This window comes from Hemicordylus capensis, chromosome 6, assembly GCF_027244095.1.
Source record: "Hemicordylus capensis ecotype Gifberg chromosome 6, rHemCap1.1.pri, whole genome shotgun sequence".
Lineage (NCBI taxonomy): Eukaryota > Metazoa > Chordata > Lepidosauria > Squamata > Cordylidae > Hemicordylus > Hemicordylus capensis.
The window spans coordinates 57,458,795-57,474,008 of record NC_069662.1 but is presented as its reverse complement, the minus strand read 5'-3'; the positions used below and the strand labels follow the sequence as shown (position 1 = coordinate 57,474,008).

Below are 15,214 nucleotides of genomic sequence, written 5' to 3'. Positions count from 1 at the left end.
AATCTAAGATCTTCTAACTGGAGAAGACAGGAACTGAACCTCTTGCATGTAAGCCATGTGCCCTCCCACCAAGCTATGCCCCCCTCCCACCATGGCTGGAGTTTGGAGCTGGCTGGCAGAGATCCTAAGAGGATTCTGGAGAAAAGCAGTTTTTGGTTTCAGGGTGATGTTTTGCTTTGGGGCCAAAGTTACTGTACAGGTGAAACTCGGAAAATTAGAATATCGTGCAAAAGTCCATTAATTTCAGTAATGCAAATTAAAAGGTGAAACTGATATATGAGACAGACGCATTACATGCAAAGCGAGATAAGTCAAGCCTTAATTTGTTATAATTGTGATGATCATGGCGTACAGCTCATGAAAACCCCAAATACACAATCTCAGAAAATTAGAATATTACATGGAACCAATAAGACAAGGATTGAAGAATAGAACAATATCGGACCTCTGAAAAGTATACAGTGTACTGTGCTTGATTGGCCAGCAAACTCGCCTGACCTGACCCCATAGAGAATCTATGGGGCATTGCCAAGAGAAGGATGAGAGACATGAGACCAAACAATGCAGAATTGCTGAAGGCCGCTAATGAAGCATCCTGGTCTTCCATAATACCTCATCAGTGCCACAGGCGGATAGCATCCATGCCACGCCGCATTGAGGCAGTAATTGCTGCAAAAGGGGCCCAAACCAAGTACTGAATACATATGCATGCTTATACTTTTCAGAGGTCCGATATGGTTCTATTCTTCAATCCTTGTCTTCTTGGTTCCATGTAATATTCTAATTTTCTGAGATTGTGGATTTGGGGTTTTCATGAGCTGTACGCCATGATCATCACAATTATAACAAATTAAGGCTTGACTTATCTCGCTTTGCATGTAATGTGTCTGTCTCATATATCAGTTTCACCTTTTAATTTGCATTACTGAAATTAATGGACTTTTGCACGATATTCTAATTTTTCGAGTTTCACCTGTACATCCAGCACTGCTTGCATCTATGTGCTTGCTTTGTGATCTCTGTGTGCTTGCTTCTGCACCCCGCTAAGTGACCCCCACATTCCAAGAAAGATGCCTTCTGTGAGAATGTCCAGGTTGCAGTCTTAGTGTGCACATAGGGTACTTTCCAGACACAATCAACTGTGTGATGCTGAAAGCTTCTGCATAAGTTCAGAGTGGGTTCTTACTGATAGTACAAATGTTCCCAATAGCTTCTAAACTGCTTTCTATGAAGATCTTATTCTCTGACTACACACTGATCAAAGACCTTGCACTATTTTCTCAGCAGCACCTGCCAGCCAATGCTTGCAGTCACCACATTGTAAAAGAATGGAATGCAAGTGCTGGCCAACAGGTGGCGCTGAGAAAATAGCACAAGGTCTGTGAGCAGTGTGTGGCCAGAGAATAAGAAGCAGCTACTAAGAAGCAGCATGGAAGCCTATGGGAGTATGTGTAGTGTCAGTAAGAATCCACTTAAATTTGTACCATTTATTGCTGCTGGAAGCAGCATAAATCTCAGCTTTATTTCTTTTAAAGGAAGTTTCTAGCTGTTTGAAAATCTATAAGTGTGACTGGCAAAATCACAACAAAGAGCCTTGTAGCTCCATTAACACAATGTCCAGAGAGAGAGAGAGAGAGAGCGCCACCTGCCATCTCTTCCCCAATTGCTCATTCTGTCTCTCAACAGCATAGTGGGGAAGACGGTTTTCTCTCCGGGAAAAGAGAGAACAGGAGTGTGGTCAAAGGAACCAGAGAGACCAGGGCACCCAGGGCTGTAGTTTCATGGATCCTGGTCCAACAAAAGCAATACGCATGTGACTGCTGAATCAAGCAGCATGGCCAATGTGGACAGAGGTAGAACATGCATGGGGATACTGAGCAGCAAAGAAACATGTGCCTTGACAGCAGACCAGACATCAGCGATATAGGAAGATGCTGAAAGGCATCATTTCATCCTGCACGAGAGATGGCCCTGGTAAACCCCTCCTGTATTCTACCAAAGAAAACCACACGGCTCTGAGGTCTCCAGGAGTCAACACTGACTCGACGGAGCAACTTTACGTTTACGTTACACCTGCTGGTTAGGATGAAGCTCTCCTGCCCAGATATCGCTTAGCAGATTATCACTCCTCACCCCACACCTTGTTTTTTAATGACACATGATCAGTAAGTGGGAGCGTGGAAGGTTACAGAATATAGGTAGGTTGCTTCTCTGACCCAAGGAGTGATCATGTGAGCTGCCCTAATATCTGTTCACCCTTCAGTTCTTCAGTAAGTATTAACAAGTTTGTTTGCTTGTTTTAATAAGAACTTACTCTTGCTCTCTGGAGTACGATTACTGGTTTGGCAATCGAAGCTGAAAAATAATTAGAGTCCCAGGCAGCTGACACCCCCCAGAAAAGGATAGTAAGGGCCTCTAGAAAGTATTGCCCTTACACTTTCAGAGGTCACTCTGCACAAAACACAAGGAGGAAGGATATATATTTTTTACCAGGGGAAGAACTCCAGAAATCAAAGCAGATCTGTAAAGGTCCAAAAATTATTTTATCTCCAAAAGGAGACATTCGCAGATCTGCTTTGAATTTTATGCAGTTATGGTCATTGCCATGTGAGGTGTTCTTTATTAGTACATTCTGCCAATGAGCTCATTTTGCAACATTTCTTTTTCTGCTTAAAGGGAAAATTGTGAAATGCTCTTTAACCAGGGGTGTAGCAAGGTTGGAGTGGGCCCAGAGACAAGATTTTAAAATGCCCCCCCCCCTCACTGAAGCTCAGCTCATGAAGTAAAGAAATCTTAAATGAGGCTAAATAGTGGTAACAAAAAGCATAGTAAAAAGTATATATGTCCCACAAAAGAACACCATCCTCAATTATTTTTAAAAAGGTTTTGTAAATTGTGGACAATACAAGTCATGTAATGGTACTAGAGAAAGACATGCTGTTCTGGTAGCTCCAGATATTAACACTCACATCAGTTTCGGAGGATGAATACAACTGAAGGAAGCCCGGGCGGGTGCGCGGCTGGGGGAGTCAGTCATGTGACTTGCCTCTGGGCCCCCACCCAAGGCAATGGGTCCCACGACAACTGTCTCCCTTTGCCCTTCTATAGTTATGCCCGTCTTTAACATTCAAACAATACAGAATTTCATAAACTACTGCTGGCCTACCACAGAGAGTTTCGTTTGTGGTACATGTGTCGGTGCAGTCCAACTTAATCGTATCAGACAAAACTTCAGTGTCATCCTTCATACCGCAAAGACAGCAGGACATCTTGTTAGGCAAGATGCTGTGGAGGAAAAAGACAGAACTCCTCACAACTTCTTGGCATTTCTTGCAGAAGAGGACAGTAACCAGCAACCCCCACACCAAATCCAGTCCTTTAAGGGGGTGCCATGCCAACCCGCACTTTTGGGCCTCTCCACATATCCTCTTCCCCACATCTCTTCAGAAAATAGTTCTAACTCCAAACTACCCTATGAAGGGATATTCCCATCTCCATATACTGAAGAAGATGCAGCTGACTTTGCTGTGAGGGAGATAATTGATATTATCTTCCTCCCTTTGCTGTGAGGGAGATAATATTCTCCCTTTGCTGTGAGAGATAATAATTTCTGATGAAATATTTACTTGACGAAGAAGTACGAAGCTGCTTTATACTGTGGCAAATCCTGGGCCCCTTGAGTTCAGTGCTTTCTAACTCTAACTGGCAATGGTTTTTCAGTGCTTCAGATGGAGGTCTATCCTAGCTCTGTTCCCTGAGATTATTTAAACTGGAAGTGCCAGAGAGTGAATTTGGGACCCCACATGTGCAAAGCTCTGTCATTAAGCTATAGCCCCACTCCATTTGTGTTTGAGTGCTGGTGAGGGAAAGCACACAGCCTGTGAAGGAGAAGAAGGAAGGAACCCTTTTTTAATGAAGAGATATTTCCGGAGAAGACAGAACTGGGAGATGTCTCAACATGATGCCCAAAGATACTCATTACTTTAGCTAAGTGGTTTTCAAACTTTTTACCATCAGGGAATCTTTTCCGATTTTTTGTCTGCAACAGACTCCCTGCATATCTGCCACTTCCTGTGTGTTGCAGAGGATTCTGGGGAATGTTCCTGCACTCCTTCAACCCACACAGGGTGCTGGCCAGGGCTGTTGCCCTCACCATTGGTCCACACGGACTGAGCGTACAGCTTAGAACACACCCAACAATCCTGTAGCTCCATATTTCAGGGGGAAGTTTGGTAGTGGTAGACAAGCTTCAGGCAGTGATGTCATTGCAAATTCAGAAGTGGAGGCACTCTCCATGACAGCCCCCATGGCCATGCACACCCCAACGGTCAGAGAAGCCGGGAAGTACCTACACTCCGTCCCTGCGCGTCCCCCCTCCACTATACCCCTGGCTTCAGGGAAGCTTGTCTCTCATTTCTGACCACCTCGCTGAGAAGCCCCTGTCAAGTTTCTGAGGAATGCCTGTTCCCTAAACTACCACTCTTGCATGACTTCCATTCCTACAGCAAAACTTGATAGCATGTTGGGCAAGAAGTGTGGATTGGCTAACAACTTGCTAGCAGTGTGAGTATTGGTAAGCCGTCCTCCTCACAGGAAAAACTACAGCCTCTGAAGTTGCCCCTATCTACCTACTTAGAGGGCTGAGGAGTAGGAGGGGGTTAGAACAAGGTTGACTCCCCATTTCCAATTGTCTCTTTTCTTCTCTCGTTTGGCAACCAGCAAAGGAAAAGGAGTGTAGATAGTACTTACAGAGTCTTCAATTGCAGGGAGGTCTGGAGCAGGTCCTCCAATATTTTGGGGGTCATTTCTGTAGAACTAAGGTCTCTGAAATAAGGACAGAGAATTTTTTTGCAATGCCAATGCCAGATATCATGAGATACAAAAGAGAAAGAGAAAGCCAGTGTGGTGTAGCAGAAGTAATGTCTAGGGAGACTCAATTTCATGAAGCTTGTTGGGTTTGCCGCTTTTGAACCACACAACTCCACATCAGGCAGAATGGAAAAGGGAGAAAGCATCATGGCTTAGCTCTGGAGTCTTAGCCCTGGAGTACTGTTTAGTCAACAGTACTAAAGAAAATAGTGCTTCAAAGCACATTCAGAGTGTATTTTTCTCACCACTGAGTAACTAGTTTCAGCCTGCCCTGAAATCATGCCTCCGACCAGCAAGCTGGACCTCCAGTACCAAATGCATGAGGGCTGATCTAGTTTATTCAGTGATGACACAAAAGCAGCCTGCACATGCTCAAAGGAGCTTAATTCGTTATCATTAATTCTTACATTCCAGGCACAAAATCTTGGCTCAAATCAAACTTGGCAATCTGGACATACTCCAAGAAACTCTCTTCTTCTTTTAATTATATCACACATTTTAGAGTTGAAGTCCTGCATTAAAAACAGGATACAGGGAAATGCCCTATACTCTGCATATACTCAGAGGTACTTTCACATAGTCAGAAATGTACCCTCAGATTTTACCATGACAAAAAAAAATATGGGAAAGGTCTGATGAGTTCTTCTGGACCACACAGTGGCCCTGAAGAGGAGTGTCTGTCCAAGATGCAGAAAAATCAGTGATCATGGTAATAATTAATTCATTTCAGGTACTTACAGAAGCTTCAGTGAGGGAAGCTTGTAAAAACAGGTATCATCAATGACTTTCAGCGGATTATTGTTGAGAACCCTGTAGTGGGGAGGAATTAGACCCACTGGTTACAAGCTTAGCAAAATGCAGGAATAAGCTCCAGCAGGCAGGGGTGGATTAAGCTATATGCAGCCCATAGGTGACCAGAGATTTGCCACTCCAGCAAGGGTTCCTCTTTACAAGTAAAGGGCTTGGTGGGGGGAGGAATTAAATCGACTTTAAAAACATTTTCAGCCCATTTCAGGCCTTGCATGCGTGTGCGCAGAGGCCCCCAAACCGGACGTGCCACTTGGGAGGTAGGTGGGCCTGTGGGAGGAGCTCTCACTGCCATCTCCGCCACCATCCTGCCCAGAGGCGTAACTATAGGGGGGGCAGGGGGGGCACGTGCCCCAGGCGCCATCTTTTCTGGTCATGTGGGGGGCGCCGCCATGACAAATTTATTTATTTATTTATTTGTTAATTTTTTGTTAATACAAATGTTTCCTGCTCAGTGCAGCAGCGTTGCAGCAGTCAAGGGAGCGCGTCGGTGCCCCCTCCCCCATGAGCGGTCCCTTCCACGCCGCCCGCGCCCCCCCATTGCTTTGCTGTCGTCTGGCGGCCAGTCAGTGGCCTGGCTTGGCGGTGGGAGCTTGTGAGGAAAAACCTAAGTATAATGTAGTATGTTGGGGGCGCGGGGGGGGGGCGCCATTTCAGTGCTTGCCCCGGGCGCCGTTTTCCCTAGTTACACCTCTGATCCTGCCACATGCACCTACGAAGACAGCCTGACAACCTGTCATGATTTGGGAGGCAGGCGGGCCCACTAGGAGCTCTTGCTGCCTTCGCACAGCAGTGGTTTAAAAAGTTTTCAAAGCAGATTCAACGTTCCCCTGCCCCCCAAGTGCACGTGGCAGATTAATGCGTAGGCAAATTTGCTGCTCCTCAAAATTTGCCGCCATAGGCAAGTGCCTACTTTGCCGATGCGTTAATCCACCACTGCCAGCAGGTTACAAATGGCAGGCTAGTCCAAGATACAGTATGTTGCCCTGCCCCAATTAGATGCACTGTGCAGATCAAATGTCTCTCCCCAGTATCTTCAGAGACGTTGGGGGGCAAATAGCAAGTGTGTGTGTGTGTGTGTGTGTGTGTGTGTGTGTGCGCATAGATGGAACTAGGGGGGGCAGGCAGGGCACCTGCCCTAGGCGCCACTGAGGGGGGGCGCCATGCCAGTTCCTGCCACCCCCACCTCATTGCCCACCTGCCCAGCCCCAGGGCCCCTCAGCCACTTGCCTCCAGCTCTGGCCTAAGATCGGAGCCGCCTGCAAACTGCAGAGCTCTTCTCTCCCCGCCTCTCAGCTGATCGGCGGGTGGGCGGGGCTTCCAGAGAGGCCTCCCAGTAGGCCTCCCTGAAGCCTGAACTCGAGTAGGCCCCAAGCAAGGAGGGAGGAAGCAGGCAGCAGACCCTCTGCCCAGACCAGCCCATCCAGAACAGCTATTGCTAGGTAGGCTGTGAATTCCTTTTTGTGGTTACCCCCATATATAGGGATCTGCTTGCCATAGGGCTTTGATATGGGTGATGGGGCAAGACTGAGAAGTCTCTGAATATTTAATTTAAAACAGACAGAAAAATGTGCTGGCTTTAAAAACAAAAACTATCTAAAAAGGCCTATAAGTGGCTTGTTTCATGTCAGAAAATTACAAAAACTTCTGGAACAAATGTTTATTTATTTATTTATTCATTCATTCATTTATAAATGCACTTATGTTCAAGCTGTTTTGCAACCCAGAAGGTCTGAGTGAGAACTGTGAAGCATGTCTTGTGCTTTTATTTTATTTTATTTTTCTTGTGTGTGAACTGCTCTCCAATAACTTGCAGGGACTTCAGGGTAAATCTGGCCAACATGTGAATGCAGCACCTTCATTCCAGAGGAGATGTGTGTTAAAGGGCTTTAAAAGCCTCTTGTGAAAAACCTCCTGGAATCAAACTTGACTGAATTTATTCAGAATTCTGAGAAAACAAACATAGGCTCACTCTGCATGGTTGAAAGTCTCCTTTGCTAATCTGCAGCGAGGGGGTCATTTTAATAATTAGCGTTGCTAGTGTGTTCTAGGCATTAAAAGTAGCACAAATATATAGTACTCAATGTATATCACTATATACTGTGAAGTGTGCATGTGTGTATTCAGTGAAATGTATTTCCAGGCAGCATACTTATTTTGAAATATCAGACTTAAATCCTTGGGGGCCTGGGATGTGTGGAGGCCCTGGACTTTGAGGGGCTGGGGGCCCATTTTAAAATCTCATCTTGGCCCATTCCAACCTTGCTATGCCCCTGGCGATCACTACACATGGGTTTCTGCACAACAACTGCACAGAAGAAACTTCCATGTAGAAAATGTGTCTCTTGTAAATTGACCCTGAATTTTCCATCCATGACTGGGATATTTGAGAGTTAGAGTCAATAATAAAAGAACAGCACACTGCTTGTGACAGGAAGGGGCAAATTACAATAATTTCTTAGTCTGGCAGGGGCTGGTTTTGGCCCTGGCAGGACTTGGCTGTCTTGCTGCTGTTTCAACTGCCTCTATCTAGTGTGGCAAACTAATGTATCCTCCTACCTCTTGATGTCAAAGTAAGCACTGGTGTGGTGAATGCACATATACCCCATCATGAGCCAACAGTCATCATAAGACAAAGGCTGGCAGGGATCATTTAAACCCACCCACCCCCTACCACCACCTTCTTCTTCCCCTATTTTGCTAGTGGCTATTTGGGCAGGTGATCCTCTAGGACAAAGTCATGTTTTTTTAAAAAAGAATGAGATGAGACAGAGAAAATGACACTTGGAATCCTCGCATAACTCCTGACTGTTGTTCTAAGTCTTTTACAGAGATGGCTCATGTTTTCAGATTTCGATCAACAACCATGTCTAGATGGTACAGTGTTCCTTTTAACAAGGATTTCCAGATATTGTTGACTACAAGTCCCATCATTCCTGTTTGGACAGGGGCGCAATTTCAGTGCTTGCCCTAGGCACTATTTTCCCTAGTTACGCCTCTGTGTGTGTGTATAGACCAATCCAGATTGGGACTGTAGTGGGGATAAAAGGTTATAAGTGCCCCCCACCACACCCCCAACAGAATGATCCATTTCTGGACCAGCCCCACTCCCACTCCCAGGTGCTAATTAGATAATAAAAAACAAACACCCCAGCACCAAACATAACATGTAAAGTGTCTCATCGAGTTGGTGTTGACTCCTGGCGACCACAGAGCCATATGTTTTTCTTTGGTAGAATACAGGATGGGGCTACCATAGTCATATCTTGCGCAGTATGAGATGATGCCTTTCAGCACCTTCCTATATCACTGCTGTCCAATATAGGTGTTTCCCATAGTCTGGGAAATATACCAGCAGGGATTCAAACCAACAACTTCTAGCTTGCTAATCAAGTCATTTTCCCACCACGCCATGTAGTTTAGCCCAAAGGTGTGTGTGGGCAGGTGGGCCAGCAATGTGTTTGTGAGCTAGTGACTTCTGAGGACTGAAAGCCAGCCAGGCACACCACACAGGCCCACAGACAGGCAAGAGCCTTGTATAAGCTACATCCTCCCTAGATTTGATCAGTGTTGGCCAGATCACTAAAGCTGGGGGCTCAGGGACAGGCTGCTGACCTTGCAGGTGTGCCAGCCATGCCCCCTGTATCAGCGTCAGATGCACAGTGACACAGGGAACATGCTAGCTCTGGGAAGGGGGGGGCATGTGGTTAGAGTCTAGGACAACTCTCTGTGGCCAACTCTCTGTGGCCAACTCAACACAGCTGACTCACTGCAGGGACAACTCAATGCCAATCTCTGACAAACACTCCAAAACTCTTCATTCTCCAACAAACCGCACTTCAAAGCAGTTCCCAGCTCTCTCTTCACAAACAAACAAAGCCGATAGTGCCCCACACTTCAAAACGGTTCCCTGCTTTCTCTATAGGGATGGGAAGTGGGCGAAGGAGGTGGAGAGCAGCCCGCTCCCGCCAGCAACCAGCAGACACGCAATTATTACTTAATTTGGATTTGAGTTGCAACCAGCAAGCCTGATAGTGCCCCTCACTTCAAAACAGTTCCCTTCTCTCTCTATAGGGATGGGAAGTGCACTCCTGTCAGGATATGCCAGTACTCATGCAGCTGAACTTGGCTCTAAGCCTCCTTGATTAGGATTTCTGCATTAAGACAAAAAGGGCTTTGGAGAAGCGAGCCAGATGCAGCGTTGGATATGCCAGTATTCATGCAGCTTGGCTCTGCATATTGAAAACGAGCATATCTCCTAGCATCCAACTGCTTTGAGGACAGCTACATCAATTGTCCAAGCAAGAGAGGACACGGTAGACTGGGTCCTTTGTTTCCTCCACCAATGTGGAATCTGTTCGATAGAACACTGAATGGCGATGATCGCACTAACAACCATACCGCTGCTCATAGTCGCTCGGAGGCTGCTCATAGTCGCCTCCGAGCTGAATTTGGAACGTGCCATCCTACGATCTGAAAGTTCATTGATGGCCTCAGAAAAGTGCAGAAGGGCAGAACAGCTCATTTCAGACCACAGTCCTCCGGTCAAGTAGAAGAAATACAGCAGAGCTGATGAGCGTCTTTCAAAGATTGTGTCCAATTACGGCAATAGAAGCCGCATAGAATATTTGTGTGCCATAGCTCACAATTATCAAATAGCTTAACAAAAATGTTCTTTGATGTTTTACTAGTGCATTTTTGTCACATCAAGCAGAAATGGGTCTAGGACAGTTCAGCTTGGTGCGTTGTTGTTCATACATTTTATCATCCATGTAGCATTGTTATTTCCAGAGCTTGCATAGCATTAGCATTTTATTGCACTATGGAATTCCATGCTAGTGTTTGGCTCTCCTTGTAATTGGTGTGGTTTTCCAAATTTGAGGGGCTGTTTATGAACACTTACAGTTTCATAATTGGCTGTTATTCTTATGTCTAAATTTACAGTGTTTGCTTGAAGTTATAACTGTTTTTACACAAATGATTTGTATGCAAACTCTATGATAATGGGGGGAGGGGTTATAGTCATGCAGTTATATGGGCCTATAAGTGGTGGTGGTTTGTTTAGTGTGGCTACTTATTGATTACTAGCAAAATGCTAGTCTAGTCCCTGACCTCATTCAAGAGGGCTGTACAAATATTGACCTTTCATTAGGCTTTTAATTTACTTTGTTTTTAGTCCCCTGTTTTAAGTTTAACTTGATTTGTATCATTTGTGTTTTAGCATGTTGGACCAAATATTTTCATATAACTGTTTATGGGTTTGTTTACCCTTTTTGTGAGCTGCCTTCTGATGTATTGTATCCCAGAGGTAGGAGGAGACATCCTATTAAACTCAAATTCAAATAAAGTAATAATTGTGTGTCTGCTAGTTGCTGGCAGGAACAGGCTGTTCTGTGCCTCCTTCTCCCACTTTCAAGCTCCATAGAGAGAGAGGAGGGGACAGTTTTGAAGTACGGGGCGGGCTGTTTGTTTGCGAAGAGAGAACAGAGAGCTGCTTTGAAGTGTTTGTCGGAGATTCGCATTGAGTTGTCCCTGCAGTGAGTCGGCTGTGTTGAGGTGTCCCACAGTGAGTTGGCCACAGAGAGCTGGCCCCTTCCCATGTGGTTAGGGGGGACATGCGGTGCCTTCTCTGCTCCCAGCCAGCACTTTGTTCACCAGCTGGATGCTTTCTTCTTCTCTCTCACTTGGAACGAGAGCTTTATTCACTGGCTAGGTGTAAGAGGGGGTGGGGGACAACGTGGTGGCCCCCAGACACAGTGGCACAGGGACATTTGTCTCTCCTTGTCCAATGGTGGCTACGTCCCTGGGCCAGATGCTTAGTCAATCTCCTTCTGAGCTGATGCCTGCATACCCACATCGCAGGTTTTGACGCATCATTTTCGAGCCTAGGTTTACAGCCCTGGCATCAGCGGTCAATAACTTCTCAAAAGAGAGAAGCACTGGAGGAAGCCTCCTTCAAAGCTGTAGCTTCTGACTGAAAAACCCTTTTCTTTAACCTCCCATTTGTCCAGGCAGACTGTGGTTACTGAGTGGCAAGAGAGCTGCTCCCCGCACAAGTTCAGAGGCCCTCTTTTCATTATACACCGCCTAGAGATATACATATCTCTACCTATCTATCTCATATCTGTACACCAGGAGAGATACATATCAGGCAGTATAAAAACATTATGTGTGTGTGTATTTAATGTTTATATACATATATACAGAGAGAGAGAGAGAGAGAGAGAGAGAGAACGAGAGAACCATATGCTACATCTTCTAGGGTTGAACTCTGCCATTCAGAAGAGTTTGGGGGGGTTGAACCCTCCCTGGGGTCCAAAAAAGTACCTTACTCTGCAATAACAAGCTAGCTATTTTGACATTTGCATTCACTTACATCTTGAGCAAAAACTGCATTCCATGCCAGGCCTTGAATGCCCCAGGAGTGAGCTTCTCAATAAGATTGCCGCTGAGGTCTCTGGAAATAAGCATTGTGCACAGGATGTTGCATCGTACAAAATAAGCATTACATTTTAATTTTTTTTTTTAAGATAGATGGGGTAGGAAAAACTATCCTTCCTTTGATATTCCTGTCTGATGGTGGAGGTCAAATTGCTACATGAAGCCCCTGCAGCAAAGTATGAGGGTGGTGTCCTTTCCAGTGGGGCAGCTGGCCTTCTCAACTCTTATGTCCAAAGACCCTTTCCTAACTCCCTCAGCTAGTCGTGCTAATTCATCTCTTGTCTAAAGCTCCAGTGCCTATTTCTAAGATGAAGAAGAGGGCCATTGTTTAAGCTGGCCTGGAAGCCAGGCTCTCTGACTCTGGAAATCTTGGGCTCACGGTAAGCCCTGCCTTCTACAGATGCTCAGCAACACTTTGGTATGACTTCCCATTCCCCAGGGCTCAGCTCTGGCACTGAGAGTAGTTAGTTAGTTAGTTAGTTAGTTAGTTAGTTAAATGTATAACCTGCTCTTCCACAAAAAGATGTTTTCAAGGCAACAATTACAATGAATAAAACAATTTAAACACAGCGGGGTGGGGGGGGAATCACAAGATTAAAGCAGTGAAGTGGGAGAGCCAGTGTAGTGCAGTGGTTAAAGCCCTGGACTAGGACTGGAGGGACCTGGGTTCAAATCCCTGTTCAGCCATGAAACTCACTGGTTGATTCTGAGCTGTCAATTTTCCCTCACTCTAACCTACCTCACAGGGTTGTTGGTGTTAGAAGTTAAGGACTTAGCGCTGTCTCTTGTCTCAGACAGTGGAAGACAGACTAGTGAGTCAGAGGGCTAGAGGGTCAAGACACTGGTCATCCCTTCTCTACTGCTCTGACACTATCCCTTTGAAATGTAGATTGCTAATCTCAGTGACTTCCTTCCCCTCTCTCTTCCCTACCTATCTTTCTACCCTGCAACATGGCAAGCTCCTCTCCCTGTACCATGTGTGCAGAGAAGATGCAGAATCCATCTGCATCCAGGTAGATAGATAGATCAGAGATCCTAACTCCTCACTTTCCTATCTAGAATGGAGTTCCTTAATAAATGCCTTGTGTATTGATTTGAAACTATGAATTGGCTCCAAGTTACTTTACTCTCAGCATACACGCATGCCTAAGTAAATTCCGCTGTGTTGTGCCTCTGTGCACTCTGCTATAATGAAAAAGGGATTCTCTCACCACAGAGAATTCCCAACAGTTGGGAGGATAAACATAACCATGTATACTGCTCTGGGCATCTTAGGGAACAAGCGAGATATAAATATACAAATAAAATAAAATTTCAGAACTAGGCAGGCTAAAAACAAGTCAGGCCTTGGAAAACATAATGGTCTTTGCCTGGTGGTTAAAGGCAGGGGCGTAACTACCATTAGGCAAGGGGAGGCAGTCGTCTTGGGGCCCCACTGCCTCAAGGGGCCCCCCAGAGGCACATCACATGACTCCCCACCCACCCATGTTGCACCCCCTATGAATTATGTTGAGTCTCTTGGAGATCGGCAGAGAGTTTAAAAAAACTAGATTGTGAAATGTGTTTGTGTGTGTATATCAGCGAGGGGCCCATTTTAAAATCTTGTCTCTGGGCCCCCTCCAACCTTGCTACGCCCCTGGTTAAAGGACAAGGAACATAGAAAGCTGTGATATACTGAGTCAGACCATTGGTCTATCTAGCTCAGTATTGTCTTCACAGACTGGCAGCGGCTTCTCCAAGGTTGCAGGCAGGAATCTCTCTCAACCCTATCTTGGCGATGCCAGGGAGGGAACTTGGAACCTTCTGCTCTTCCCAGAGCAGCTCCATCCTCTGAGTGGAATATCTTACAGTGCACACACTTCTTGTCTCCCATTCAGATGCAACCAGGGTGGACCCTGCTTAGCTAAAGGGGACAAGTCATGCTTGCTACCACAAGACCAGGTACCAAGTGAGCCTTCTTGCAGAGAGATTTCTATAAACAAGGCATCACATATGAGAATAGATTCCAGGACTGAGATTTGACTCAGCCTTGCCTTTATAACTCTGAATGCAGTAAAGAAAAATGTAAACGAGTTATAAAGAAGCACATGCACAGTACACAGCATCACTCACCAATGAGTAACCCAACTCCATACAGACCCGGAATTATGGGCCAAAGCTTCCACACTTAGAAATGGTGGCCCCTAGCAGCAGGCCTGACCCCCAGAACCCCCGTGGTTTTAGAAATGATTGTGGGAGGGAAACTGCTTCTAGGGCAGAAGCTTGGGAGATGGAGGACCAGAGCCACAGGGTGGAAACCTAATCCATCCGTGCTCCCCCACCCCATCCCCATTTATTGTTTTTATGCTTAATGACTTACATAAACTGCACAAACGGGACAGCTTCAAATGCATTCGTCTCAATGGTCTGGATTTTATTACATGACAGGTCCCTGTTTAAAAGAACACATAACAATGATTAAACTAGGGAGACTACAAAGGTGTGTCCAACTCCACCTTTCTCAATCAGCTTATCTGTTTTCTCATCCAGTGCCACTGGCCTGGACTGTCAGCTTTAATAGACAACAATCTACACCACTGTTTCTCAACCGCCGGTCTGCAGACCACTGCTGGTCTGCGAAGAGTTGAGTGCCAGTCCAAGCCTCCAAGGCCCCTGGGCCAATCCCCCTTTCCCTCTCTCTACTACTTGCCCTCCTGTTCACTGGCCAGGCAAGCTAAGCAGCCTGCTGCTGCCGCGCTTCCTTCTGCCAAGCAGCTGCTTTCGTGCCTGCGCTTGTGGTTTCCATGGCGTAGGGCACGTGATGTGTTTTCTCTCTCTCTTTCTCCCCCCCCCCCACCAAAAGAGAGAATGCAAGGAGCTGGGCAGCAGCAGTAGCACACACTGGCCAAGCGGCGGGCAGCCTTACTCTCTGTTTGCAGCTTCACCCTTGGCTTGTGCGTGTGTGCTTGCTGCTCCCTCACTCCCTTTCTGCATGCACAGCAACGCACACTGGCTGAGTGACGTTGCCTCCTCCTCATTTTGCTGCTTCTACCTGACTTTCTCTCGACTTCAGCCCCTTCCCTCTCCTTTCCCTTTATTCTCCTCCTCCATTTTCTCT

The 15,214-nt window shown here is 46.1% G+C and overlaps 1 protein-coding gene and 1 long non-coding RNA gene across 7 annotated transcripts in view; one reads left to right on the top strand and one right to left on the bottom strand.

Moving 5' to 3' along the window:
- Positions 1-15,214, bottom strand: part of LOC128332032 (RAD52 motif-containing protein 1-like) — a 67,487-nt gene that overhangs the window by 25,882 nt on the left and 26,391 nt on the right. For 2 of the 6 annotated variants that reach the window (XM_053266225.1, XM_053266226.1), the window contains 5 exons: positions 14,477-14,548; positions 12,053-12,133; positions 5,608-5,679; positions 4,750-4,824; positions 3,167-3,285 (listed from right to left, as the gene is read on the bottom strand). In XM_053266225.1, coding sequence (XP_053122200.1) covers positions 3,167-3,285; positions 4,750-4,824; positions 5,608-5,679; positions 12,053-12,133; positions 14,477-14,548 — 419 coding nt within the window. Of the gene's footprint in view, positions 1-3,166; positions 3,286-4,749; positions 4,825-5,607; positions 5,680-6,906; positions 6,990-12,052; positions 12,134-14,476; positions 14,549-15,214 lie in introns of those variants that run through there. The other 4 variants (XM_053266227.1, XM_053266228.1, XR_008310519.1 and 1 more) reach the window with 4 other exon arrangements.
- Positions 6,943-11,030, top strand: LOC128332044 (uncharacterized). The gene is made up of 2 exons (XR_008310533.1): positions 6,943-7,118; positions 9,751-11,030. It is a non-coding gene; the product is annotated as an uncharacterized LOC128332044 (long non-coding RNA).